At 40.6% G+C, this 26,466-nt stretch overlaps 1 protein-coding gene, 1 long non-coding RNA gene and 1 other non-coding gene across 10 annotated transcripts in view; 1 reads left to right on the top strand and 2 right to left on the bottom strand.

Annotated features, from left to right (window-relative positions):
• The window catches only part of Armc2 (armadillo repeat containing 2), a 106,035-nt gene that overhangs the window by 60,567 nt on the left and 19,002 nt on the right, over positions 1 to 26,466 (bottom strand). For 5 of the 8 annotated variants that reach the window (XM_015499971.2, XM_048785459.1, XM_048785369.1 and 2 more), the window contains 3 exons: positions 24,234 to 24,402; positions 17,747 to 17,954; positions 4,144 to 4,220 (listed from right to left, as the gene is read on the bottom strand). In XM_015499971.2, the coding sequence (XP_015355457.1) occupies positions 4,144 to 4,220; positions 17,747 to 17,954; positions 24,234 to 24,402 (454 nt within the window). The remainder of the gene's footprint in view (positions 1 to 4,143; positions 4,221 to 17,746; positions 17,955 to 24,233; positions 24,403 to 26,466) is intronic. The other 3 variants (XM_048785649.1, XM_048785592.1, XM_048785553.1) reach the window with 1 other exon arrangement.
• Positions 6,593 to 6,666, top strand: Trnas-cga. Its single transcript has one exon. It is a non-coding gene; the product is annotated as a tRNA-Ser (tRNA).
• Positions 25,777 to 26,466, bottom strand: part of LOC125611299 — a 7,141-nt gene continuing 6,451 nt past the window's right edge. The window contains exon 3 of the long non-coding RNA XR_007341455.1: positions 25,777 to 26,016. This is a non-coding gene — a long non-coding RNA (uncharacterized LOC125611299). The remainder of the gene's footprint in view (positions 26,017 to 26,466) is intronic.

Below are 26,466 nucleotides of genomic sequence, written 5' to 3'. Positions count from 1 at the left end.
CATGTTAAAAACTGAAAGTCATGATTACATTTCACACAGAGTTATCTCAAGATTGAAACACTAGCTATCTAGCTGGAAGGGGCATAGCTACCCAGAGGCCTTCCTGAGAAGGGCTGGAGAACATTACTTAGCCTCTTCTCTGAAGGCTACCCACTAAGCCCATTATGTGGCATCCAGTTTATACTGGGGTCAGGGAGCCCATACACCCTCAGAGTGGACCTGGCAGCAGTTAGGTGTCCAGTCCACACAATGAATGCCTGAACCCTAAAAATATCACATGAAATGTTAGAAATCAGAGGAGCAATAAGAAGGTTCACACACACACACACACACACACACACGTTATTTGTTTGTTGGTTAGTTTGTACTAGAGATTGAACCCAAGGGCTCTTAACCACTGAGCCACATTCCCAGTCCTTTTTTTTTTTTTAATTTTGAGACAGGATTTTGCTAAGTTGCTTAGGGTCTCACTAAAGTTGCTGAAGCTGGCTTTGAACTTGCAATCCTCCTGCCTCAGCCTCCCAAGTCACTGGGATTACATGTTTATACCTCTACTCCTGGCTTCAGGTTGTTTTAATTTTTAAAAAAGAAAAGTGGACCAATGTAGACATAAGAGCACAGTGTCTGGGTTGGAATCCTAGCTCTCCCACCTACTCGCTGGTTGACTTTAGGCAAGTTGCTTCACCTTTCCTCTTTAAGATGGGGTAATGATGGTCACCTCTAAGCATTGGGATTATGGATTATTTATTTCTTTATATGTGCTCTTCTGTATTTTCTAAAACCTCTACTGCTCTTGTATCGCTCTTAGAGAGATACAAATAAACAACATATAGTAAATATACATATATATGTCTTAGTAAATATCTGTATTGTGATTTTCTTAAGAGTTAAAATGAAATTTTCTGAAATAAGAAATCCAAAAATAAAATCCTTTCTCAATTATCTATATAAACAGTAGAAAAATCCATGGATAACCCATAATGGCATGTATTTAAAAAGTTATTTGAATTCAGAGATGTCTAAAATGAATCAAACCATCAAATGAGAAATTTTCCAAGCACATAACACTGATATATCCCAGGAGAAGCAGAGAAGCTGTACAGTGTACTTATTCCACCAACACTCCCCTCCTGCACTGTGTGACAGAAGTAACCATTCCCAGTTACAAGTCCAACTTGCTTTTTATAGACCTTCCGAGTACCAAGAGAGGCCCATACACACTGGGCCCGAGGAGGAGCACTGGGAGCAAAAGTAAACAGAAAGGGCCTCTCAACAAAGCTGTAATTACACAATTAAGGTCCTGTGAATGGTCTATCTAAATCATAAGCAAGACTTCACCATAAAATACAAAGTTGAATTGTCTTCAGGACAAAAATCAGTCCACATCAGTACAGGTTCAGAGTCCTTTATCCAAGACCTTCGGGACCAGGTGTGGTTTGAGAATCAGAAGTGTTTGGGGTTTAGAAAGGCAGTACTAGCTGTGTGCGGTGGCACATGCCTGTAATCCCAGAAATGTGGGAGACTGAGGCAGAAGGATCACAAGTTCAAGGCCAACCTCAGCAATTTAGTGAAAATCAGTCTTTTTTAATATTTATTTATTTATTTATTTATTTTAGTTATAGGTGGACACAGTACCTTTTAATTTTTATGTGGTGCTGAGGATCGAACCCAGTGCCTCACATATGCTAGGTGAGCACGCTACCACTGAGCCACAACCCCAGCCCGTGAAACTCAGGTCTTAAAAAAAAAAAATGGCTGGAGATGTAGCTTTCTGGTAGAGTGTCAGTGGGTTCAATGCTCAGTACTAAAAAGAAAAGAAGAAAAGGAAAGGAGGGAGAGCAGAAAGGAAGGAGAGAAAAGGAAGGAAGGAAGAAAAGGGAAGGGAAGAAAAGAGGAGAAGAGAGGGAGGGAAATTAACTGGGCATGGTAGCACAGGCCTGTAATCCCAGCTACTTGGAAGGCCTTCCAGCTTCAGATAAAGTATAATAGACCAATCTTTTGAATCATTATTTCTATGAGTCTGTCTTAACTTTAATAAGTTATGCATACGGATTCTTAAAGTAAATATGAATATTCAAAGAGTATAAAAAATACAGTCACTCATAGTCCCAGGTAACTAACTTATTTGAAATCCAAAGTACATCAATAAAACCAACATTTATCAAGGCAAGAGAAAAGGCAGAAGACAAATCGATAATAATTAATTTAACACAAACTCATGACACACTTAAATTTACTAGAAATATATAGTCTTAAAGCCCAATAAATTCAAATCCTCATTTTTACCTTCTATACAGTATGCCTTTTATTATTGTTGTTGTTTTGTTTGTTTTTGTGGTATTGGGGATTGAACCCACAGGTGCTTTACCAGCTTTTTGAACTACATCCCTAGCTTTTTTCAGTGAAGTTCCTGGTCTGGCCTCGAATTTGTGATCCTCCTACTTCAGCCTCCCAAGTCACTAGGATTACAGGCATGTGCCACTGCAATAAGTTTCTTAATACAACAGTGCCATCAGAAACCATGATCATCAACTTGATTCTCAGAACAGATGAACCTGGTAACATTTTAGTAGATACTGTGGTATAAAGATTCCTCTCCCCCTTTCCTAAGAATCCCTTGTGTGTAGCTGTGTCTGGCTGGGGTCTTTTCACCTCTTCATCCCATGCACCTCCACTCCGCACACTATCCCTGAGCCACTCTAGAAACTGAAGCAGAGAATCGTGATTGCTTTCTAAGACACACATATACAGAAACACACACACATAAAGTTTGTCTCAGTCTTGGGGAACAACTTCATATTTTAGAATGTACTTTTATCTAGGTTCACAGTTTGCTAAATATAAAAATTATGATTCAACAGGAAATTGGGTAAGTCAAGCAAAAATTGCAGCATGTGTTCGAAGATTTTGCTGTCTCAGTGGTTAGAGTTGTTAACCACCACTTTGAGCTCTGGGCACAATAACCTGACACAAAGCTAGGATTGGCTGATTTTTTTAGCATGTAAATGTAAAATCCTTAGCAACAACGTTGTCTCAGCAATCAGATGATTTAAGATCTTCCTGAGTACCAGAGAAATAAATTCCCAATGGCCAAAAAAGTCACTGTATTGATAAACTGGTTTTGAAGATAATTTTTAACCCTATATTGGTTTTATGACATATTCATGTGTACAAAAAAATATTAAAAAATATCTGAGGGCTGGGGTTATGGCTCAGTGGTAGAGTGCTCGCCTGGCATGCTTGAGGCACTGAGTTCGATCCTCAGCACCACATAAATGTAAAATAAAGATATTGTGTCCACTTAAAACTAAAAAACAAATATTTTTAAAAAATACCTGAGTACACACAACTCGTTTGGTTGGATATTAGCATTGTGGCAAACTTTCATCCTTCCTCTTATTTTAAAGGAATGACACATTTTGGGCATAGTTGAATCCCTCTGTATGCCTCCCCTAGGCCACTCCCCCCTCCCCTCTAGGGCCCCCCCCACCATTCTAAATTGGTGGCTATGTTTTCATGATAGGCTTGTCAGGTCTACCACACTGATCTGCAAGCCACAATGTATGCCCTTGTTTTTGCACTTTAATTTTTCATCTAATATGTTTGTATTCATTTCACTTGATGCTATAAATATATACTTTTTTCTAACTGCTATATTCCATTACCAGAATACATTTTGTATCATTTTTACTATGTGGCTTGTATGGTTATATATTTTCTCAATTAAACAGTTTAAAAGTCCTCAAGGACTGTCAATTAAACAGTTTAAAAGTCCTCAAGGATTGTCTGAGCACAGCTAATATTTCCTTTAGATGAGTGATTTCAAATTCAAGTTTTAAACCCAAGAACTATGTTGGGTTTAAAGTTTTACAACCATGTTATCAGAAACCATGATTATCAACTTGATTCTCGGGACAAATGAAGCCAATAATATGTTAGCTATTTACATTTTTGTAAATTACATTTTTTACTATGAAATGGTAAGGCTGTCGTGAAAACAATGAAGTCTTATAAATGTTGCTCTGTGACCAAGCCTCATCCAGTGAACCAGCTCGGACATCTTCAGGGCCCACATTTTCCCTTCCAATGGAGATGCCGCCAGATGCAGGGTACCAAGGACCCCTAGCCACAGAAGTACCTCACCTGCTTTGGTTTCCAGCCTGCTCAGGTCGGAGCTGCTGGGGCAAGAGGAAGCCCTGGCGCGCCTCTTCCCCTGGTCCCTAGGAGGAAGCAGAGCACACAAAACACTCAGCTCAAACAGCAAGGCATTTCTATTTTTGTAAACTGGCTTTGCACAGTTTCTAAAGAAACCACAGAGATTTGTTTATAAGATGGGTCTTCATGCTCCATGTCCTGTTTACTTTGACCTTTGATTCCCAACTAAGATTTACCTTGGAAAAACAAGTCAATTTGCTTAACAATATGAAATTCAGTTACTAGAAAGAACCAAAAAATAAATCCAGAGTTTACTTTGCAAATGAAAAAGAATTGATTAAGGATATAGACCACAAGAGGTCACTGTTACAATAAGAAAGAACTCCCGGTGGCTTGGTTCAAAAGCCTAGCTAGGCTTTGGGAGCTGGGAGAGAACTTGTCCCTCTCTATAGACAAGGAAACTGTGTCTCAAACAAGCCCAATGCCCAAGGTCACATAGCAGGGTCAGTTCTGGAATGTGGGTCTCATAATTTCCAATTCACTGTTCTTTCCACTACATCACAGTATGTCCTGTTTCCTTTTTTAAAAATAATTAATGTTGTCTAAAAATGTTTTCTTAGAAATATTTTAAATGTTAAAAAACTGAAGGTATATCCAGGCAGTCCCCAGATGACAGATATTTGGGGTTTCAAATACGAGTGGTGGCTGGTCAATGGGACAATAAGCTCAGGTTTTTAAAAGTTATATTTAATGTATGTACTGTCTCTGAAAGATACAGCTTCCCTTTATAGCTAATATCTAAATGTTCTTTTTAATATCTGTATAAAAGTCCAAGGTAAAAAGCACCGGTAGACTGAGTTCAGATTTTACAACAAAATTTCTTTTGGGTGACTCAGTATAATATTTTCTCCAAAAAAAAAATGCATCTACATATGGCCATGGTCACTTGTGGACACCTGTGTATGTGTGTCTGATGCTCCTGCTTCCTGTGTAGTGAGATCCCAGGGAACACTCAAGACATGTCGTGGCCCTTAACCTTTATTACTGTCCTGAAGATTGTTCTCCAAATATCATTTTTTCTTTAAACATGTCCTTTTAAAATTATATAACACTTTCTTTTATCATAAAATGGAAAAAAATCAAGCTAATTTAAAAAAAAAACCCTAATTAATCCATACACTGCAATAGTTATTTTTGTACACCATAAAAACAGATCTGGTAGCAAGATGGTCCTAGCCAATCAAAGAAGGCAGAAATAAAGGAATGCAATCCAATGAAAAGGTAAAATAAAAGAGAGTTCAACAGGGTGTAATGTCAAGAAAGCATCCCTATTTATCACTCCTAGAAATAATAAGAAAGTTGGAGAATAAAGGCAAGACTGCTGCCTTCTTCTTTTTAAAATGTATGCCTGCCTTAAACAATTTTTGAAGTCAACCAAGATCATTTTCAACTAATGGACTTTCAAAGTCACTGGTCCACTCTCCCTGAGGTCATGGCCAGTGGTAAGGTGCTTCCATTAAGTATCACATCCGTGTATCCTCATTTCTAGAAAAGGCAAAATAAAGAAGGGTCCTTATTATGTACAAGAACTTGGCAGCACTGTGTCCTATCAGTTCTCAAGAAGAACACAGAATTGGGACGAACTGTCTGATTACCATGGTGGAGTATTCTGCCTGGTTTCAAATCCTTGGTCTAATTTTTTTTTTTTTTTTTTTACTGGTGATTGAACCCAGGGGCACTTTACCACTTAGCCACATCCCCAACCCTTTTTATCTTTTATTTTGAGACAGGATCTCTCTAAATTGCTTAGGGCCTCGCTAAATTGCTGAGGCTAGTCTCAGATTTGCAATCCTCCTGTTTCAGCCTCCCAAATTGCTGGGATTACAGGTAGGTACAACTTTATCAGCATTGTGAACTAGGGAAATTTAGAGAAAGTTTTTGTCATCTGAAAACAAGGGCAATGCCTCCATGTGGTACAGTGACTAGCATGCAAGAAGAACTTAATAAATTGTCGATATTATTTTTCTTTTTCCCTCAGAGTTAATAACCTGTCTGAATAGTCCAGTGCTGGATAAAAACACACAAGGCATTTCCCTGATGAAGTTTAAAATCTACTTTGAGAAACTAAGGAATACATTTTAACATAGAGGAATGCTGAGAGAAAAATGAATAGTAATTTGGAGAAGTAGAATATAAGGTGGGCCTTAAAAGAATTAAAACTGGCCAGGTACAATATATACTTGTAATCCCACCCATTTAGGAGGCTGAGGCAGGAAGATTCAAAATTTGAAGCCAGTCTGGGCAATTTAGTAAAATCCTGTCTCAGAATAACATATAAAGGGCTTGAAATATAGCTCTGTGGTAGACCACTTGCCTAGTATGCATGAGGTCCTGGATTCAATTCCCAGTGGTGAAAAAAAAAAAAAAATCAGGGGCTGGGGATATAACTCAGTTGGTAGAGTGTCTGCCTCGAATGCATAAGGCCCTGGGTTCAATCCCCAGCACCACACACACAAAAAAAAATCAAACTAGCAAATGACAACACTACTCTCAAAAGAGGAGAAAAGCATGAGTAAACATGAAGAGGGGCATGGGAACCCATACTCAGGGTAGGGGACAACTACACAGAGAGAGCATGGTGGCTACAGAGGTTTCCAATTTTCCATCTACTGGACGAATTGGAAACAGCTTCCTGAAACTTTGTCTTGGGTAATGGACCTAATTTAATGGGCAATATAGAACCGTTAAAATAAGAAACACTGTTAAAATAAGAAAGAACTCTGGTGGCTTAGTTCAAAAGCTTTGGGAGCTGGGAGAGAACTTCATCCCTCTCTACAGACAGGGAAGTGATGGGACCTTGGTTAGGCAATGACAAGAGTACTGAGAGGCTTGGAGAGAGGCAACAAGGTCTATTCTTTTGACAGTGGGCCTGAAAAAGAAGGAACAAAGCTAAGAGATCCCATAAATGAAGAGTTGATAGATGTGATTGATGACTTCAGGCACTAGAAGAATAGAATATAGATCTAGCAGAACAGGATGGGAGGGCTACCGTCAACAGAAAAGGAGATTAGGGAGTAGAATGGTTTGAGGATCAGGCAAGTCTGGATTTTACCTTGTTGAGTTTCTAATGATAAATAGAACATCTGCAAAGGGAATGTGGAAATTTAGAAGGAAGGCTCCAATAAAGATCAAATTGGCACAAAGGGACCAGAGTCATCACAAGAGTGGTTCAAAGACCAAGAGACTGGGGACAAGACCTCATCAGACACTCATGAATAAAGGACAGAAACGGGGGGAAAAGTCCAGAAGGAGGGAAATGGCTGGGTGTGGTGGCACCCACTTGTAATCCCAACTACTCAGGAGCTAAGGCAAGAGGATCACAAGTTGGCAATTTAGAAGGATCCTGTCTGAAAATAAAATAAAAAGAGCTGGGGATGTGGCTCAGTGGTAAAGAGCTTGCTTAGCAAGCATGAGGCCCTAGACCACATGTCCCCATGTGGTCTAAGCCTGTGAGAAAGAGGAATAATTGACAGGTCACAGAATCTTAGAACTGGGAGACAAGGTCCAGTCTGGGCACGGTAGGCCTTCCAAGGTTTCCATGGAGCACCACGACTGCAGTCTCGTAGTGAGTGAGCAAGGAAGAGAGGCATCAAGAAAAGAAAACCCTCTTTCCCTGAAAAAGGACAGATGGCCTTAAGTCCTCCCACAGAAATCTATCTCCCTCTTGGTACTACTAATGGGAAACAAATCTTCCCCCTGCTTTCTCCTGATAATCCTTCAAATATTTAAAATGTTGCACTCAACATTTAAAGCCACTTCCTGTGGTTTCCACCATGTATAGCTCAGTGACCTTGGGTAAGATTTTGAGCTAAGCTTGGTTTCCTCATCTGTGTATGAAGGAGTAGTAAATAACGGTCCCCTCCAACTCAAACTCCTTAGGAGGATTCAAGGATATAATATGCAATTCCTTAGCACAGCCCCAAGAGCATGGAAAGTACCCAGTAAATGTTTACTATTCTCATTATTGTCATCACTGTTAACAGACTCCTCCAGCCCTTCAGCTGTCCCCTATAGGATCTGGTTACAAATCTCTGCCAGCCTGTTCTTGAGTGTCTTACTGTGCTTGAGTGTCAGTCTGTCTCTATCTTTTTAAATGTCCGGAACCCAGCTGAGCTAATGATAAGGCATAAGGGGGAAAAAAGCAGATATTTGAAATAATGCAGCCTAAAATCCCATTAGCAGTTTTGGTGGTCCCATTGCAGTATCGGTCAATTCTTATCTTTTTTGCAGTGAAGGCAGATGTTCCCCATCCGTGTTGGATCTTTACTCATTCTTATTAAATTCCACAAATTCGCACTTGGCAATGGGTTCCTGCCTATCAGATGTTTTTAGATCTTGATTCAGTCATCCAGTATAATTGTTCTTCCCAGCTTCCTGTTCCATGTTATTAAAGATCATAATTAGATTGTACAATGATTTTTTGATGTACCCAAAATATAACAATTCCAGAAATTAGTCCTTAAAGTTCTTCTGTGCAATTCTTCTTAGAGGCAAAACAACACTATTTCATTAGTTAGGATATCTTCATCTACATATAACAAAAACCTAATTCAACTGACTTCAAAAGTAAGTGAAATTTACTGGTCCACGTAACACAAAAATGGACAGGTGGGGTGGGTTTTAGGCATGATGTGATCAGGGCTTTGATCAGGGCCTCTGCAATTCTGTTAGTTCTGCCACTCCCTTAGTTCAGTCCATAATCAGGTTGGAGTCCTAATGGAAGCAACATGTGGATTTTATATGACGTTCTCAGGCCTCTCCTCTGCTGCCCTTACATTTCAGGACACAAGCAAGGTCTTCCCCTCCTGGTCATTAACAAGAGTCCGACATGTTTTGTTTTGAACAACCAGAACAAAGCTCTGTAGCCAAAACAATTCTATACATGGGGCCACAGAGTTACCACTGCCCAACTGTGAATCAATCATGTCGGCAACATCTGCTCCTAGACCACATATACACACCAGAAATAAAACTTGTCTTTAAAGTATCTTTAAAAATATTATAAAATTCAGATTTTGCTATAATTCATATCGTTCTTCCAATTATTATGAATATAATTCTTTAGTTAGGAATCAGCAAATTTTTTCTCAAAGGATCAGATAACATATTTTATAATTTGTGAACCAAGTAGCAAAGGTTAGGCTATTAGGTACTTTTTTTTTCAATATTTATTTTTTAGTTTAGTTGGATATAATACCTTTATTTATTTGTTTTTATGTGGTGCTAAAGATTCAATCCAGGGCCTCCCACGTGCTAGGCTAGAGATCTACTGCTGAGCCACAACCCCAGCCCTATTAGATACTTTTTGTAACCACCTAAAAAGTAATACTTTAAAAATGTTTAAATCATTGGTAACTTGAAAGCTGTAAAAAAACAACAACATAAAACAGAGATAGCCAGATTTGGCTGCTAGGTTATAGTTTATCGACTTCTGCTTTAAAGAAATAGCTAAAAATATAACAATAATAAAAAGCAGATAAGTGACTTGGGAGCCTGAGACAGGAGGATCACAAGTTTGAGGCCAAAAAAAAAAAAAAAAAAGACACAAGTTTGAGGCCAACCTCAGTAACTTAGGAAGACTCTCAGCAACTTAGTGATACCCTGTCTCAAAATAAAAAAGGGCTGGGGATATAGCTTACTGGTAAAGTGCCCTTGGGTTAGATCCCCAGTACATAAAAAAAAGTATAGATAAAAAGAAAGATTTAGAATTAAGAAAAAAAAATATTTTTAAAAGAAAAGGAAAGTTTAAAGAATGCTTATGACAAAACTTAGCAAATTTTGAGATGAATTTTTCTTGGCCCTAAGAAAAGACACTGCATTTTAAAAATGTTTTTATTAGTTATTGATGGACCTTTATTTATTTCTTTGTTTATAAGTGGTGCTGAGAATCGAACCCAGTGTCTCACACATGCTAGACAAGCACTCTACCACTGAGCCACAAACCCCAGCCCCAAGACACTGCATTTTTAGAATTGGCTTAAGTTTTGTAGACTCAAGGCAGGTTGTGGGGAGCCACTCTGAATGATTTACATCTTCCATCCTGGAGCAGAGAGGCTCTGACCATCACTACATCTTGTAGTGAACTAGACATTGCCCCAGTCCCAGAAGTTTAAGGACGTGTCTTCAGACATATGTGTGTTGCCCTATAGCCCCTGGGGTTGAATTACACTCACCTGTCCTTTGTAACCCTGACCCTTCTGACCTTTTTTGGATGACTTTCTAAGAAATAGGGTCCCCCCAATAAAAGCTCAATTCTGAACATGCTAGCTCTCTCTCACCTGCCTCTCGTGACTTTCTCTTGCTCTCCCATTTGGGGACCCTGAGGCCAAGAGTGGAGAAGGTAAAGTTTAAAGTGTGTTTAAAGGTAAAGTGTGTGTCTGTGTTTTATTTGGTGTCCCTGGAAATTCATACAAGAGATCTTAAGTTTAGTAGTCCACGCGGGTCGGGGGCAGCAGCAGGTAGTGAATATATCAAGCTTTGTAGCCATATAATCTCTATTACAATTACTCAACTCCCAAGCTACTTAATTTACAAAAGCAAGTAATGGGTTGGATCTGGTCCAGGGACTTAGTTTGCTGACCTTTGCTTTACAGTCTCTTGATACTTTTTGACTGCAATTTGGAAATGTTACCACCAGGGGGTGGTCATTCCTTCATCATGTCTTCATGGCTCAAAGAGCCAGATACATTTTCCAGACAAGATTAGCACTCTTTCTTAATAACTAACCTTAAAAGCAGAATTCTACTTCAATACAAACACAATGTCAAAGAATGTGATTTTAAAGGGATATTCACAAAAATTTAAGAAAGGCCTCCGAGGTACCCATAGCATTGGCCTATGGCCTAAGATAAAACATACATACATGCTAGTGCCTTTTTCAATAATCATTACTAGCTATCACTCAAGGTTATTTATATAAACTTGATTAAATATAGCTAACCATGCTAACTCAGTTAACTGTAAATTCCCTTACTTAGAGTAAAGGCACAGTTTTATGCTTCCTTGAACATTTAAGGCTCCATATTTTCAGGGCATCCCGTGTGAAAAGGGGAGCCATGAGGACTTCAGTACAGGGAATAGTCACTGTGGAGACTGAGGCGTTAGCAACTTCCATCTCAGCTTTCCAACCTCAGTGGCCGAGCATGTGCTCCCCACACATGACCCTCTGCCACCAGTGGTCTCCCTGCCCAGGCTCCTGGCTCCCTAGATGTCCTTCACATTGCAGCTGTCCTGCTGAAAACCTCTCAGTGGTGATCCTTATTTTAAAAATGGACTCATGTGCCTGGGAGTGGCATAAGAGGCCATCAATCACATATCTGTAAGTTCCCTCTGTTCAATTCTATGGCTATCGCCTCAGGTTGCCTCCTGCCACCACCATGTCAATTCCCATCTCTAGTTTATTCTGCTCCTGATGAAAATCATCCTTTGAGAGGCAATACCCTCAGAATTTGGTCTCAGACCTCTAAACCCCCCAAACATTTTCTTCCAGGTCTCTTTTCATTCCTGTAGCATTAGAGCTAATCACTGAACAGTACTTCCAAACCTCTTGTGTGCATTCAGATCACTTGGAGATCTCATAAAAAGGCAGATTCTAATTCAGCAGGTCTGGGGCCTGACCTTCTGCATTTCTAGCAAGTGCCCAGAGGATGCTGATTCTACTGGTCTAGGGATCACACCTGTGTAGCAAGGACTGACACACTGTAAGCTCCCTGGGGATGGAGTCCATTCCTGAATCTCCCTACCCCCCCAGCACAGGGCTTTGCTCATCAGAAAGACTTGAATGGAAACTGTCCAGTAAAGTGGGCTACAAAAATCACTCTAGCCAATGCCTGTCTTTCCCAAATGGAATGTTTTGCACCTACATCACCATTAATTTCTTAAAGGAATCATGACTTCATTGTTTATGAGAAAAATGACATATTTATTATTTTTTAAAGGCCAGGCAATATAAGAAAGTACAAAGATTTTAAAAAGTCATCCTGGATCCCATCACCCGGAAATAAACATTATTAATATGCAATAAACATAATTTCAAACATACTTTTGCATATATCCAGATAAAAAGACAGATTGAAAGAAGGGTGGGAGGGAGGGTAGGTGAATGGATACATATAGATGAAATCAGACCATACATGTTATTTAATGAGAAGGTATTAAGTATAAAGTTTGTTTGAATTTAACAAAGAAACAGAAATTGAGGTGAGACTGAAGGAATTGAAGAGCTTCAGATGAATGGGTCTTCACAAGAGATATTAGTTTCTAAAAGATCTCTCTAAAGTTAAGAAAAAAATAATGAAAGAATTAGGATGCTAAAATCATCATTTAAAAACTATCTTTCAATTCCAGACTATAATTACTTTAACAATCCATTCCATATTATGAAAGTGAAGGGATTAGCATTCACACTTCCTCTCCAGCACTGGTTTTGGCTAATTATATTACCACTACGCCATCAAGGTTTCGGCTCCATCATTTTCGGAGTTGTTCAGTCTAAATATGGAAATAAACTGAATACTCACCACGAATGCTTTCACCATAGCTTCTTCATTTCTGAGTTTTGAATTCTGACTCATCATTTTGTTTCTAAGATTTTTCTAGAAAGTGCATGAGTAGTATATTTCCCAAGTTCATTCATATTTGAAAGTGTCACATTAGACAGCTGTCTTTTTCCTGAAGGACAACTTGGCTTGTGACACAATTGTTGGGTTAACTCTTAGACATTTCTTAGACATTTCTTCACTATCTTCTGGCACTGGGTGATGCTCTAATAAAGCCAAAGACCAGCTTGCCTTTTTATTCTTTCATGTGGCTTGCTTGTTCACAGAACCATAGGATACCTTCTTCCATACTCTTACCCAATTAACAACTGAGTATGTACTATATACTGGATAGTGCTTTTAGGGTTGAGCATTGTTGGAAATGCCTTTCTGTGAATCATTCAATACCAAATTTTGTTGGGACACCATGTATCCATTTGAGCTTCAGATTTTTAAGTCTGTATTCTAGAAAGTTGTGTTTTGACTTAATTTTTGTTGATTTGTTCTTCATTCTCCAAAGGTCATTGTGAATATTAAATGAATTAATACACATAAATCTCCTCATGTGGGCATGTAATCGATATCTTGTAACCCAAAGAAGAGCTCTTCTTTCTTTTTTATAAAAGAGAATGGTTGCTTATCTATAATTTCTGTGAGATAATGGGAAACTCTCTGAACACTTTCCATGTTTGGGGAGGATACTACCTTTTGTGATGTGTTTTCTTCAGTCTCTCATTATGCCCTTTATCTGAGTTCTTGTCCAAGGTTGGTTCTTATCCTAATATAATCTGTCTTTATTTGTTGAAGCCAAATAGGATCCACCAAACTAGGGTACTCAGTACTTTGTTTTCTTGAACATTCAATCACCAGCTCTATTCTTTTGGTTGACTTGGGACTGTGTGCCCCTCCGTGTGTGTGGAACAGACTGATGTGACTCACAGAAAAGCCCCTTTACATGACAGGCTCCTTCAGTTCTAATCCAAACCTCTTCCCCCAAACACACACAAACCCCCCAGCTCACAGACACTGAGGAGAGCATGTCACCTTTGCCCCAGTAACTTCATGATCTCTATCTTGAATGGCATCCCTAGGGGGTTGCTTTCTCTCTTCCTGCGGCCTGCCCACATCCTTACAAGAGAAACCTGGTTTTTGCTCAAGATCCAAGGAGTCATCTTTACTCTCAAATTACCCCTGTGTCCATCTAGATTTCATAGAATGTGGACGATCAGCTAGATTTTTTGGTTGCAATGTTCTAAGTATAAAAATCTAATTAAGATTTGCCACACACTGTCTCTGTCCAAAAAATGAAACACAAAACAAACAGAGTAGTCTATAATGTGGATGTGGTGGCTTCAGGAACAGCTGGATCTAGGAATTTAAATATATCATCCTTGAGCTTGATCACTATCTCCATTCTTTGGTTCTGCTTGCTTACATTCCATTTCCCTCTCAGAGTCTCTCTCCAAAAGGCCGTGAAAATGGCAGTGTTGGCTTCAAGGCCATATCATCTTTACAAGTTTGTGAATCTGGAGAAAGACCACTTTCCTCTAAGGCCTCTGAGTGATTTATGTGTATTGATTCATTTAATATTCACAATAACCACTGGAGAACAGAAGAGATCAGGGAGGAATAAAAGCCCAGGGAGGAATACAGTGGGGTCTGGCTTGGATCGTGTGCCCATCTCCAAACCAACTGCCATAGCTGGGAGAAGCTGTAGCACTCTGATAGCCAGCCCTGGGTGACACAGCTACCCCTGGGAAGGGAGTTAGGGAAGGCCGTGTCTGTCCTCATCCAAACGTGGACAGAGCAGGATTTACTATACAATGTCAGAGGGCTTGCTCCCAGAGGGAAGCTTGCCAGGGCAGACAAAAATTTCAAGCCTGTACTGCATTGTAAAGTTTGCTCCCTGTTTTATAGTTTTATACCTTTTTTTTTTCTTTTTTGCTGACATTTATTTCTCTGTTTTTCATTCTTTGCTACTTTCATTGGGTTTCTGCAGAATGCTTTTGCTTTACCATATTTAACCTGAAGCCCACTTTATTTTTTATTCCAACAATACTAAGGGCATTTGGTAGTTTTAAAGAAGACTTTCAAGTACTAGCAATCATTCCGCAATCTACAGTGAGGGCTAGGAGGGGATGGGAGTGGAGGAGCAATTATTTTCATTTAATAGACTAAAAATTGAGCCCCTAGAAGTGTTAGGAAACTGACACTAAACCATTCAGCTATCTCAAGAGGTTGAGAGGGAACCAAACCTAACTTCAGAGATCCTGGCTCCTAGAGAAGACTTCCAAACTCTCCACAACAACTGACTGCCTTTGGGCTCTTCCTATGGGTCACATTTCCAAATCATGACAGTTTGAACAGCATTTATACAGAAAGTCTGAAGAGGTACTTAAGCAGATATATAAAGGAGCTCATCAGATCAGACCACAGGATGGACGGAGAAATGGATGGACGGAGGATGGAGATGTACACACATACTTTTTCTTAATGGCAGCTTTTTTATTTGCAATTCATATGGAAATACAAAGTAAGAGGTAATGGAGTATCGCTGTGGAGCAGGCCTTCCATGCCTTAAATGAATCCCTAAATGGTTACAAGGAAATTGTCATTAACTGGTGCATAGATTGAGGATGACAGTTCCATAAGTGTTTGAGTGTCTTCTCTTTTGGAAAGTTACATCACCTCCAATATCTTGTTTCCAGCAATACCTGGCTTTAGCAAATCCATTTTTCATCATAATGAGCATGAAGTCAAAATCCAGGCCATCCCGTGTGTCTAAATTATCCATATTGTAAATTAAGGGTGTACAGATCAGTGTAGTTTCACTGAAATAAACTGTTCCGCCCTCTCCTGAGTGAGAAAACCACTCACCACAAAGGACAAACAAGCCCAGAAGGACCCCATGCTGGGAGCAAGCATGTCCTCACTTGCTCTGTCCCCTCTGCACCATCTAGCTGTTCATGGTCCTTTTAACCCACTGTAATCTCCATTCCCTTCCCTCCTTTCTGCCAGCCCAGCTCACTGAGACGACTCTTCATTTCCCACTTTATTATGGTCTCAAGATGAAAAAATGTTAATTGAGGGTAGGGTTCGCTCATCAAAACTGGGAATACTCCGTTGCATAGCGAAGATCATTTCTTGGAATTATTCACTTAAATGTTTACAAGAAACAATTATCAAGTGTCCCAGACTGATTCATAAATGTAATTAATGAAAGAATTGCTAAGAGTTTCCATTTTCTGGTTTGTTTTAATCCTACTGTATAAACTTTTTTTTGTTGGCACCACTTCAACAAAATTCCACCCCAGGATGAAAGGAGGTAAAGATTCATAGAGCAGAAATGTTATTGGAAGTTGAACTTGCCAGGGTGTACTGCAAAGCCAGACACACTCATTATCCGACACAAGGGCTGTCCTCACAAAACAAAAAAAAAAGAAAAACAATTAGCGTTGCTGCCAACGCCTCATAATTTTGGACAGTCAGGAAGAATTGCTTCCAGTTCCTAATGGATTTGTCCTTTGCTGTTTGTGGGATAAAATATGTAACTGAAAATGCCCTTGCTGTCCCAGACTGAGGAAGACATAATGAACTCTGGCTTGCCAGATTGTTCTGCAACATCTGAAGGTTTGCAAAAATAAATAAACAAATCAGACAGCTCTTGTCTGGTTTTTCTCGTCAGCTTTCATTACTGTAAGGATGGATGCAGCCAGATAAACGTTTCCTTTTTACTTCAGTACTGAAAGGAACACAAGTTCTCCCACTGCCTTTTATGTTGAAGCGCTGAGGTCCACAGCCTATTCTTATTCACCAACTGGAAAAGATTGGTCTGCAATGGCCAGTTTGATGTTTTGTGCTCCAACTCCCAGAGTCCCAATTTGAAGTTGTTCTCTTCCACTTAAGGAGACATTTCATTTTTCCCTTAATTTAAAAAAATGTTCTGAATGCAGAGCGACATCACGAGGACTACTAGGTTGCCTAATATAAATTCTGTGTGTGTGACACTCTTTAGGCTGTGTTAGCAGACAAGGTCAGCTCAGCTCAACTAACAAGCTGACAAGCAGCCACTTCGGGGAACAGTTTTCAGTCGTACAAGTGTGCGAGCCAAAGTCAGACCCAAAATCTAAAGTGAGAGCAACATACACTTGGTCTTAAAATGGCCCATGGAATTTTATCTTGTTAAGCAAATTTGCACTGGGCAATTGTCCATGATGACCCAATGGAAAGTCCTAGAAGAAAATATCTTTAATTGAGTGACCCTGCCCAACCCAAGACCTTCTGCCTATCTTAGCATCACTCTGCCTGGGACTGGGAAACAGCCTGCTCTCCCTCTCCAGCCTCCAATAATTCAGCCTTTTTTAGTAACACATCAGGGTAAAAATACACGGTCTATATAGAGAACACTAGTTTCTCCGTAAGTCCTAAATATGATAGGGAAAGCATTTCTCATGGATGCTCTATCTAGGAATGTGGTATGAAATAAAGTAATTTCTAATCATTTGATTATGAGGGGCTAACAGAGGGATAGCACAGGTTTCACAGGACTCTTCTGCTTTAACCACTAAATATTTAGTCCAAGTTTCTACTGGAGAATAAAATAAGTGTTCATGTCTGTGGTGTTAAAAACCGCAGACTAATCCAAAGGGAAGTAACGGGGCATTCTAGGCCAGTCAAAAATCCCAGATCATTCACAAAGAGAATGCCAGCTATCACTCAGGGGCTGGCTGGAACCGTCCAACCAAACCTTATTCTGAAAACCCATGGAAGTAGATTCATGGCACTGATGGATAAAAGGGTTCCTAAGGACTAAAAAGGGAATGATCTGCAACCAGTTCCATTCGGGTTTGAGAAGAAATCTCTCCTACGCGCGCATTAACTTACAATGTGTTTATATAAAAGGAAAAGAGCAAATTAATCATCTATATAAGATAGAGAACAAATTGGTATTTAGTTATCTTGATCTGAAAATTAAATTAAAAAAGAATACTGACCCTCCACTTCCGAGACAAGATGGTAAGGATGTTGTTCCTTTGAACCCTTCTTGCTGTTTGATTTCTCTGAAGCCTCCATCATAAGTTAGTTGAAAAGGATGGCTCTTCAAATGGCCAATGGTGTTTGATTCTCTTAAATAAGTCCCATTTATTTCCACCATAGAGTTCCCCATCATGACCATTTCTTTGGATACCACGGTCTTCTTTGCTGCAATAACCAAGGAAATGTTTTGTTAAGCAATCCCCTTTCCAGGAGTCACTACCTTTCAACATTGGGGTTTTTTTTTTTATTGTCATTTGTTTGTTTGTTTTTTGGTACCAAGGACTGAACTCAGGGGCACTCAACAACTGAGTCGCATCTCCAGCCCTATTTTTGTATTTTATTTAGAGACTGGGTCTCACTGAGTTGCTTAGCACCTCGCCATTGCTGAGGCTGATTTTGATCCTCCTGCCTCAGCATCGCAAACTGCTGGGATTACCGTGTGCCACGGCACCTAGCTCAACACTGTTTTTCAGTTGAAGAATTTATAGAATTTTAAAGTTATACATTATTTGACCAAGTCTAGACTTTTATGGTCAAAGCCTTTCTGAACATACATAAGACTTCACCATGATTTTAGGTTTGACATCAATTCTGCAGGTAAAAATGAATAGGATTTTAACTGTGTTGGCTTAGGGTCTACCTGAAGGTAAACACTACAGTTTAGATTTATGAACTACCTAATCCATTGATGTACTTCCTTTGCCATAAAAATAGCTCTTCTTCCTGAATTTGGCTAGTATTTTTTCCTTTACAAAATATTTATTGAGTGCTTCCCTGCTATCAAGCACTGCTTTAGACACTTGGGTGCATCAGTGACAAAAACGAGATCCCTGACCTCACAAGGCTTACATCCTAGTAGGTATAAACAGACAATAAGCAATACACCACAATAAGATAAGTAAACACCCTCCACCCTTGCAAAAAAAAAAAAAAAAAGCTAAAGTAGAAAAGTGAAGAAAGGTAAAGGGAAGTGGGGGTGTGGTAGAAGCAGAGAGCACTTTTGTTAGAGGGTCTGGTAGAGTGGGGACAGCAAGACCCTCAGGGCCATCAGAGGAGGAGGCACAGTGTTTCGACAGGGGACCAGCCAGTGTGGATGCCTGAAAGCAGGATCCTGTCTGGGAATGGAGTGTGAGGGCAGAGGAGGAGGGAGCCAGCAGAGGGTGGGGCCTGGGCAGGGCCCAGGAATGGAGGCCCAGCAGAGCGCTGTCATGCCACAGAAAGGGGAGGCAGCCACATGTCCACAGGGCTTCAGAGAGGAATGAGCGGTGCAAGAAGGCGTCCTGACTCTGAAGAGAAACACACATTGTGTTTACGGATGCAGGTGCTTAGACTTCAGACACACTTCCTATCAGCAAACTGACTCTAGGGATTGCTTATTGTCTATGCTGCTAGTAGACTTGAGCCTGTGAGAAAACATTTGTCAAAGAAGAAGAAAAAGCAAGTCTCCCACAGCACAGAGGGACGTGGCGGTGAAATGAGCTTTGCATAGAAAAAAATAGTGTTTTACAAGTTTTTCCAAAGTAACTCAAGGTTCCTCTTCTGCACCTAATTAGTAACCAGTAAACCAATAAAAATTAATCATAACAAAACCACCTATTCTACCACTCTGACCAAGCTCCCTGATTTCAAAACTCAGAACTTAAAAAGCTTGAAAGGAACCTGAGAAATTGGCCATTCTAACCTCTCTTCTGAGCACCATGCCACCTTAAATAACTTTACTAGTAAATTATAAAGCACACATTCTGTTTTAGATTGCAAGGAATTTTCAGCCTATCATTATGTTTTAGCATTTCTTTCCTTCTTTCATTCACTCCATAGCTGCTTATTAATACTACTATGTGCTAGGGTTCCATGCACAAGTGAACCTGTGGTGATGGAGAAGTCTCAGGTATCCCATAGCTTCTAGAAGGGTGTGTGTGTGTGGGGGGGGGTGCCCAACTGTTCTTGCAAGTACAGAAGCTGCACCCTCTATCTTCACAGTCCACCAGGGTGAGCTTGTCAGTTGTTAGTATAATGTGTAGTAGACAGCTGCCCTGGGGCTCACACTGACTCCTGGTGAAGGTCCACCATCAAACTGAGCATGTGTAAGGATACTCAGTGTCTCCCTGGCTAATACTGTATCACATTGTTCTAATTCTCTAACAGACCATGGACAAGCTTAAACAAACAAACAAACAAACAAAAAGTCACCTGCAGCATCACCATGAAGGCAAAGTTCCCTTCACAGACGTTTCTTGCATACCTGCTACACACCACAACCTGTTAGGTTCTTGGGCTACAAATGGAGAAAACTGCTTTTCTTATTGGAGTTGCTCAATATAGTAGAGGAGACAGAGAGGCAGATCTGTAAGGAGATCAATGTAGAACAGTGTGGCACCAGCCAGGTAATGAGGAGGCACAGAGAATGGAGAGGATTTGAGGGGTGGGAAATTGCTCAGGGCAAGATTCTAGAGGTGGTGAAGCTTTAGAAGTATCTGGAAAGATGAGGAAGAGGCAAACATAAGAAAAAGAAGCAAAAGATTGGAGTCAACGGCAGTTTCATGTGTGTACAACCCGTACAAGCGGGGAGTAGGGGCACCCTGGCTTAATGCTCTGCTGTTGCCCTCTTGAAATTCTTTATTTTATAAAAAAGAGTCTCCCATTTTCATTTTGCACTGAGCCAAAAAAATTAAACAGTGGGTCCTGCCCAAGGCTTGAAATAGCAGGACAGATGTGGGAAATGTAAGAGGGTGGGGGGGTCTGTGTTTCTGGTGCACTGACTTCTAAAGGGCACAGAGAGAGGTGAGAGAAGGGCCTAGAACATTAGGTTGGGGCCAGATCACAACAGAGCTGTGCATGCAAAGGAGCTGGGACTTTATCTGCTAGACCAAATTACAATTCCACCAAATCTGGTCTGCCTCTGGTTCTTGTATAACCTATGAACCAAGAATGGTCTTTATAATTTTGAATGGCTAAGCGGGGTATGGGGATGGGGATCAAAGGAAGAATATTTTATGATAGGTGAAAATTATATGAAGTTCAAATTTTAGTGGTTATAAATCAGGCCATGGCTGCTTCCATACTCTAATGGCAGAACAGAATAGGTTGTGCAGAGACCACATGGACAACAGGGTTGAAGATATTTACTCTCCAGCCCTTGACAGAAAAAGTTTGCTCACTTCTGTGGAAGGCTGGCATTTCCCAAACTGTGTTCCCAAGAGAGAGATTTCAAAGTCAGGCAGGTTTGGGTTGAATTAAAACCAAACAGATGTCTTTGCTGGATGGCTTTTCCTAGTCCATCCAACAGGCAAGGATTAGGTAGCACTTCCCTGACTTATTTGAATACTAGGTTCCTTTTCCAAGGAAAAGCTATAAACATTTTTCTAGAAATGTTCCCTGGAATTCCTGGAACTCAGTTTGGCCAATCCTCCTGGAGGCACAGGGGAGCTCTGAATAGATTTCAGCCTGGGGATGATGTAATCTGATTCCTTTGCTTCCTGACCTCTGTGCTTTATGGAAGACATAGAATGCCATCATTTTCCGTGGGTCATGGGGATAAAAGGATAAGGCTGCTCACAGTCACATCCTGTTGGGAGCTTGGCTTCCCCAGGCTCTGCTGGTAGTTCCAAAGGCTAAGGGTCATTGTGTCCACCCTCCTGCATCTAACTGCAGAACCCTGTGGGCTGAGGGCAGATAAGGGGGAAAGAAAGGGAGGAGGCAAGAGGTGATGAAGTTGGCAGGGCAATGGCAGAAAAGGAGCACGGACTGAGCAGTCTTTAGGAAGTCATGAAGGCTTCATGAAGGAAAGAGGGACAGGCGCTGGTAGGAAGGTGGTGTCTGCACGAAGTCTCTGGCCTGAGTAACTGGGGAAGCATTAGCCACAGCATCAGGTCCTGCCTAAAACCTTCTCTGAACACAAAGCAATTAAACTGATGGCCCTATGGGGATGCCTACCTACACCTTGTCCCCTTTCATTTTCTTAAATTAGGAACTCCAAACCTGCCACCACACCCCAGCCCTGCCTGCCAGATTGTGTCAGCTACAAATGACTTCACACCAGGGAAAGGCCTCACCCTCTATCTCCAGGCACAGTTGGCTCTCTGGCCTGTTACCCAACAAAGCCTAACTTTTCTAAACAATAGAGAGCCTCCAAAATAAAACTTAGGCAGCTCTGATACAAATGACAGGCACTCTGAGGCAGGAGAGCCCAAGTATTTTTTTTTTTTTTAATTGATGTATGCTTTTAAAATGACCGTGACTTTTTACTGCCATTATTTCCTGAGTGCTGACACAGGCCGCAGGGATGCAATCCACTGCCAACAGGGTGGATAAAAGAACTGTAACAAAGACTGGCTTCAGAGCATCTGGGAGGTACGGCATCCTGCTGGGAAATGAAGGTGCTGTGGTCACACAAACAAGGGCTGGGCCCTGAGGATGAGGACGGTGCACCAGGCAAGCTTTGCATCCCGAAGTCATCTTCACATCAAGGTGAACAGGTCAGCAAGCAGCAGGGGTTTCAAAAGTGAGCAACTGGGAGTTCAATGCATCATAGCAACATTTACGCTCAGAACCAAAAAACCATTTTGCTCACCAGAAGTGACCGGGGGCTCCAGAGCTTGTCCCCTCTCATCTTGGCAAGCACTACCAGTTCTCTCTGATCTAAATGGTCTGGATGGGACTCCAGTGCTAGAACATTGGGAAATCTCCCCAGGTGACTACAGCTACAGATGAGAACCACTACTGAACTAGAAGCAGAAATTGTGTTGTCGCTGCCTCCCTCAAACCCTGCCCTGGCTTTTCACTGGAATAAAGAATAAAGCCCAGTCTGTTGTCCATGTCCCAAGGCCTGGTGTAGCCCTCTGGTCCCAGTTCCTTTCACCTTTTCTTGTCTAGCTGCCTCCTGCCATGCTAGCCATTGCGACCTCCACCAGAGATGGTGCCCACCAGGGCCTTGGTACTTGGTTCAACCTGGGCACTTTAACCACAGATATTTCCATGGCTGCTTCCTCCTATCATTCACAGGTCAACTCAGATGCCACCTCCTCTAACAGACCTTACAGAGCCCCCTCAGCTACAGCAAACTATCACCCCTGCCATAGTGCTCCCTATGTAGTCATCTCCTTTATCTTCTTCAACTGTCCTATTTGTTCTCTGGTTACCATCCCTCTCCCCTCCCTAGACTGAAGGCTTTCTGGCGGTGGGACTCTCAGGGCCTAGGATGGTACTGGCACTCAGTAGAGGCCCAATAAATATCAGACTGAGTGAGATGTCAAACTGGGACACTGATGTAGAGAAGCTGCCTGATGGTTCGCTTGGTCATAGCGCCATGGTGTGATGCGCGCGCCTGCACCTCCCTTTGTTTTTCCTTTCTCCTTGATTCTACCTCTTCCTCTATGTCAGGGATCACACAGGCAAATAAGTGAAGCAGACTGGGGCACATGTGAACAGCAGGCCATATTCTAGGCTATAGGATGGGCACTACTCAGCTCCAATCATTTTCCATTGGAATGGGGACCCAGTTTCTCCAGATCTTGATTTTTCATAAGAGGTTATGAATCTGGATTCTTCTATGAGAGTCTTCTACTTTTTATATGTTAGCAACTAAAAAAGAGAAAATGCTTATATGTCTAATAAGTACGAAGCTCAGGTGGAGGATTGTGCCCACCAGGTCCATCTTCAGACTGTCTGTGACTGTACCTGCCGCTCTTCAGCAATCCTTGAGATGCAGGGAGGCCTGGATCTGCCAGCTCCTGGTAGTTTTCCACAGTGAGAGCCAGTTTATAATATGACCCTGAGCACACACTCACCACTGAAGAGAAGCCTCCTGAAGCAATACCTACCCTACTGTAGAGTGCTGCCTTTATTTCTGTTCTACTTCCTTTTTAAAAGTGTGATCTACCACACTGATTATTGTCCTACTAATGGATTCTTCCCTGTAGTTTGGAAAACCCTCAGTGTGCCCTGGAGCGGGGGTGATTTCCTGAGAATGTGAGGTCGTTGCCTCTTTGCTCCAGGTCTAGTTACCTGCCAGCACTTCTGTGACAGGAACAAGAGTCTCATTCAAGTTTTGCTTATATTCACAGGGAATCAGAATGATATTAAAACCTAAGCTTAGTAAACTTTGTGAAATTCTTAAATTTCTCATTAATTTTGAATGAAATTAACAACTTTTTGAACTCTAACTTTAAAATTATTTCTTTTCACTACTGTGAACCATCCATTTGGAAACCCTTATCCTAACATTCTTTTCCTACCAAGTGATATTTTTTAAGAACTGTGATATTTTTAGAAATTCTTTATAAATATCTAGAAAAATGTATGTTTCTTAGCCAGCTTTTGCCCAGTATTCTCAATTTAAATAAAAATCACCTGGGGGGTCAGGAAAAATTATATAAAAATATTTTTTGTGCACACTTTCAAGAAGCATGCCTGTCCCAGGGTTTAAAGGAGGTTATATAGCCTTACACTCGGCGGGAAAGGATCTGTCCGGCAGAAGAGCCCCCTGGGAGGCTGCCCTGAATAAGCGCGCCCGGGCACTGCTTATTCTTCTAATCTTCACAGGGTCCACGGGGGGTTTAGGAAAGGAAAAGCAAGGATCCTCCTCTGCGCTGGGAGATGCCGGAGCTTTCGGTTTCTGGAAAGAGATTTTTTAAATGATTGGTATGAGTTTCTGTGTCTCAAATAAGGCTCACTACCCTGGAGCTGGCCCCAACCCTTCCAGAAGAAAACCAGGGCTTTCTGCTTGGCTTCATTCATCTTGGCCCCCTAATTCTACTGTCTCATTGGCCCACCTTACTCAACATGAGATGTGTGTGTGTGTGTACATATTAATTAAAATGTGTTAAATATATGATATATTTACATGTATATGTGGGTATATATGTGTGTGTGTGTGTGTGTGCGTGTGTGTGTGTATATAGTGTTTTAACTGTTTTTGTCAATTGTATTAACCATTCTGCTGTACTGCTTAGCATATTCGAAAAAACAAGTTACCCATGCTGGCAAACAGATATTACTTGTATTTAAAATTATGTATAATATATTCAACATGCCTTGCAAAGTTTTGTGTTCAATTTAGCTCAGAAAACACTTATTGGACCCTTTATTTGCCAAGACTTATGTGGTCTATAAATGCTATCTTTACATATCCTGGACAAAAGTATTTTTTAAATAATGTCAAAATTTTAAAATGATTTGGATTAAAAAGTCACAAAACACAAAAGCAGGAAGCCATCTTGGACATAAGATATAAAAATATTTTATTTTTTACATCTCAAGAATTTTGAATGGATGATCCTTTGGAAAGGAACATTACTGACAAATTTCCAATCCCTTAACAACATTTTTGTGTGTGTATGTATGTGGTACCGGGGATTGAACCTAGTGATGTTTTACTCCTAAGCTACATCCCCAACCCTTTTTATATTTTTATTTTGAGACAAGTTCTCACTAAGTTACCCAGGTTAGCCATGAACTTGTGATCCTCCTGCCTCAGACTCCTGAGTAGTTAGGATTACAGGTTTGCAAAACCATGCCTAGCTCCTTAAAAAATTTTTTTTAAAAACCTGCACCAAACTCTGTGACAGCCAGAGCTCCTGCTGGTCTAACCTCCAGATGGCCTCCAGCTCCATGTCAGAGCCTCACAGGAGACTAAGCTTCCAGTTTCAATATTACCAAGTGGTCCTGTCCTTCTTACCTCTAACTTTAGCATAAGTATTTGTCTATGAAAGAGAAGCCATATGGCAGCAAGCGCTTCTAGTGCTCTAACCAGGAATAATTAAGTTAAATTTCCTAAAGTCATTTACATAACATGATATGACTCACTGTCCAATAAGTTAATTAACACATCTTTGAAAAATCCAGTGTGAACATCATGTCAGATAATTTGGAAAAATCATCTACTATGTATGATGCATCCTCTCAAAATACTTGGTTTTCTCAAATGTACTACTAGAACATAGACATAGACATTAGAGTTTTCCCACCAAGAATTTGCTTACTTCAATAATGATGGCATTCTGCAACAATATTTTTTATTTCCTCTTATTTGCATCTGGTTTACAAAGCAGACTCCCAAAATTAGTTTTATGATTTTAGAGATACATTTTAGAGACAGTTAGAAAAAGGTTAATAATATAATCAGCAGAACATAGAAGAAAGAGTAAATCACTTTGGGATCCAACAGAACCGGATTGGAATCCATTTACTGGTTATGTGAACCTGCCATTTGCTTCTTGAACTTGGTCAGCTACAATAAGGAAAGAAGAAACCCATTTTATAAAGATGCTGACATAAATATATTTCCTGTTATGAAAGCTCCATAAATCCTAGTTCCCTTCCCTGTACACAGTGCATATTCCTTATTTATAAAATTTGGTTCCCATTTGTTTGTTTTGAAGTGCTGGGGACTGAACCCAGTTCCTCACACATACTAGCCAAGTGCTCTACCACTGAACTACATTTCTTTTTTTTTTTTTTTTTCTTTAATTTTTTTTCATTGTGGGTTGTTCAAAACATTACAAATTTCTTGACATATCATATTCCACACTTTGATTCAAGTGGGTTATGAACTCCCCCCCTCACCCCATACACAGATAGCAGAATCACATCAGTTTCACATCCATTGATTTACAAATTGCCATCCTAGTGTCTGTTGTGCTCCGCTGCCTTTCCCATCCTCCACCCTCCCCCCTCCCCA

This window comes from Marmota marmota, unplaced genomic scaffold (genome assembly GCF_001458135.2).
Source record: "Marmota marmota marmota unplaced genomic scaffold, marMar, whole genome shotgun sequence".
In the NCBI taxonomy this organism is placed as follows: Eukaryota; Metazoa; Chordata; class Mammalia; order Rodentia; family Sciuridae; genus Marmota; species Marmota marmota.
Note: the sequence above shows the minus strand (reverse complement) of the source record. Positions and strands in the feature narration are given on the sequence as shown.